The 2,123-nt window shown below is 47.7% G+C and overlaps 1 protein-coding gene across 1 annotated transcript in view; it reads left to right on the top strand.

Moving 5' to 3' along the window:
- Positions 1-1,668, top strand: part of TNFSF14 (TNF superfamily member 14) — a 4,463-nt gene extending 2,795 nt beyond the window's left edge. Inside the window, exon 4 of the mRNA XM_069083191.1 lies at positions 205-1,668. Within this exon, the coding sequence (XP_068939292.1) occupies positions 205-635 (431 nt within the window). The 3' untranslated portion in view covers positions 636-1,668. The remainder of the gene's footprint in view (positions 1-204) is intronic.
- Positions 1,669-2,123: the final 455 nt, after the last annotated feature.

Here is a 2,123-nt window from a genome sequence, read left to right as displayed (position 1 = left end):
TCTCTCTTCTCTTTTCCCCCTCTCTTCCTCTCCCTCCTCTTCTCTTCTCTTCTCTTCTCTTCTCTTCTCTTCTCTTCTCTTCTCTTCTCTTCTCTTCTCTTCTCTTCTCTTCTCTTCTCTTCTCTTCTCTTCTCTTCTCTTCTCTTCTCTTCTCTCTCTCTGTCTCTGTCTCTCTCTGATTTTCTTTCTCTCTTCTCTCTCCAGGGGCTAACTCAAGCTTGGCAATGAGGGGTGGACCACTGCTCTGGGAGGCTCACCTGGGCCTAGCTTTTCTTCGAGACCTGGACTATCGAGAAGGATCACTGGTGTGCACGCGACCTGGCTACTATTACATCTATTCAAAGGTGCAGCTTGGTGGTGTTGGATGCCCAGGAGGGTCAGTGACTGGTGGACCTGTTACCCATGGGCTCTACAAACGCACAGCCCGATACCCCGAGGATCTGGAGCTGCTGGTCAGCCGTCGGTCCTCCTGCGGCAGGGCGGGAGCCTCAACCAGGGTCTGGTGGGACAGCAGTTTCCTGGGTGGTGTGGTCCATCTTGAGGCTGGCGAGGAAGTCTTTGTCCGAGTACCAGAAGAGAGACTGGTCAGGATCAAGGATGGGACCCGCTCCTATTTTGGGGCCTTCATGGTTTAAGCTGCCTCAGTTTTACCATCTACAAAACAAGGGATTTGGATTAGATAATCTCTATACTTCATTCCAACTCTTAATCCAATGGTCCTGTGAGCCTAGCTGTGTGACCTTAGACAAGTCACCTCCTCTCTGGGCCTCAGTTTCTCCCATCTGTAAGATGGAAAGATTATACTACATGATCTCTAATGATCCTTCTAAGCTCTCAATTTTATGAACTATGTCTGATGGCCCAGTCCAGGCAGGTACTTTGGGGGATACAGAAGGTGCATCCAAGATGAGACAGAGGGTTAGTAGATGGAAGTCAGAACAGATGGTGAGACGAAGGACTGATCTGTCCATTCAGGGCCCCAGCAATGGCCCCAGGGCTAGCTAAGGAACCTGGATCTGATGCTGAATTTCCTGACATTCAGGATGGGATTTGGGGGCTCATGGGGTATTTATCGTGGGATTAGGGAAAAGCAGGTGAGGGGACTCTGTCCAAAGCTTGGAACTCACCTACTGTAAACTACACAAACACAGTATGACACACATATAGTCATATAGATAGATATATACATATATGTGTGTGTATGTGTGGGTACACATATACACACAACACAGAGTCACATCAGGGACATCAGAGACATCACACACAAAAATACACCAAGGAAATAGTCCCACAATGACATGCACATTCTTACCCAGCTACATACACCTCTGACCCAAAGTCACATACATCTTATAGTTGCACATGAATAAAGCTTTAAAAAAGTCACAGTCATATCTCTCTTACACGATCAGTCACACATGAATACATCCAGTCACACAATTCTGTCCTTCTGTGTCTCTTTCTCCCTCTTTCTTTTTCTTCTCCCTCTCTCTCTGTCTCTGTCTCTCTCTTCTCTGTCTCTCTCTCTCGTCCCTGTCTCTATCTTTCTCTCTCTGTCTCTGCCCCCCCCCACACACACACATACACATACACATACACACACATCTGCAGCAGCAATGAGGTGGGGTCTGGGTAGAGAGTGAAAATCTCAAGCCCAGGGCCCTCAACTGATCCTGGACCTGAAATAAGTCTGAAATAAAAATCAAGATGCTTACCTGGATATGGGGCTCCTATCTTTGGTTTGTTTGAGGGAAAGCAGGAAACCAGCTGGGAGGGGGTAGACAGACACTAGGGGTCTTTGTGGGGGTGACTGGGGTTGAAGAGGAGTCAAATTAGAACCTTCATGGTGGAAGCGACCCTGGGGAGGGACAGGATTAAATGAGATAGAACAGCTTTTCCTGGGACACAGCAGGAGGTAGCTCTAGCCCACATTTATAGTTGGAAGGACTGAGGAGGACACAAGGAAAAAGAACTAAGCACTAGACGAGGCCCTTGTTCTCTGATAATGCCACTACATCGAAGCAGAAAAACAGACAGGATAACCTGGTCCAGGGAAATGTGTGTAGTGTGGTTGGAGATAGGTGCTACCCCCTTTTACAGATGAGAACATTGAGACCAAAAGA

Source organism: Petaurus breviceps, unplaced genomic scaffold (assembly GCF_028583685.1).
Source record: "Petaurus breviceps papuanus isolate PSGF00001 unplaced genomic scaffold, PetGlider_PUasm1.0 172, whole genome shotgun sequence".
In the NCBI taxonomy this organism is placed as follows: Eukaryota; Metazoa; Chordata; class Mammalia; order Diprotodontia; family Petauridae; genus Petaurus; species Petaurus breviceps.
Note: the sequence above shows the minus strand (reverse complement) of the source record. Positions and strands in the feature narration are given on the sequence as shown.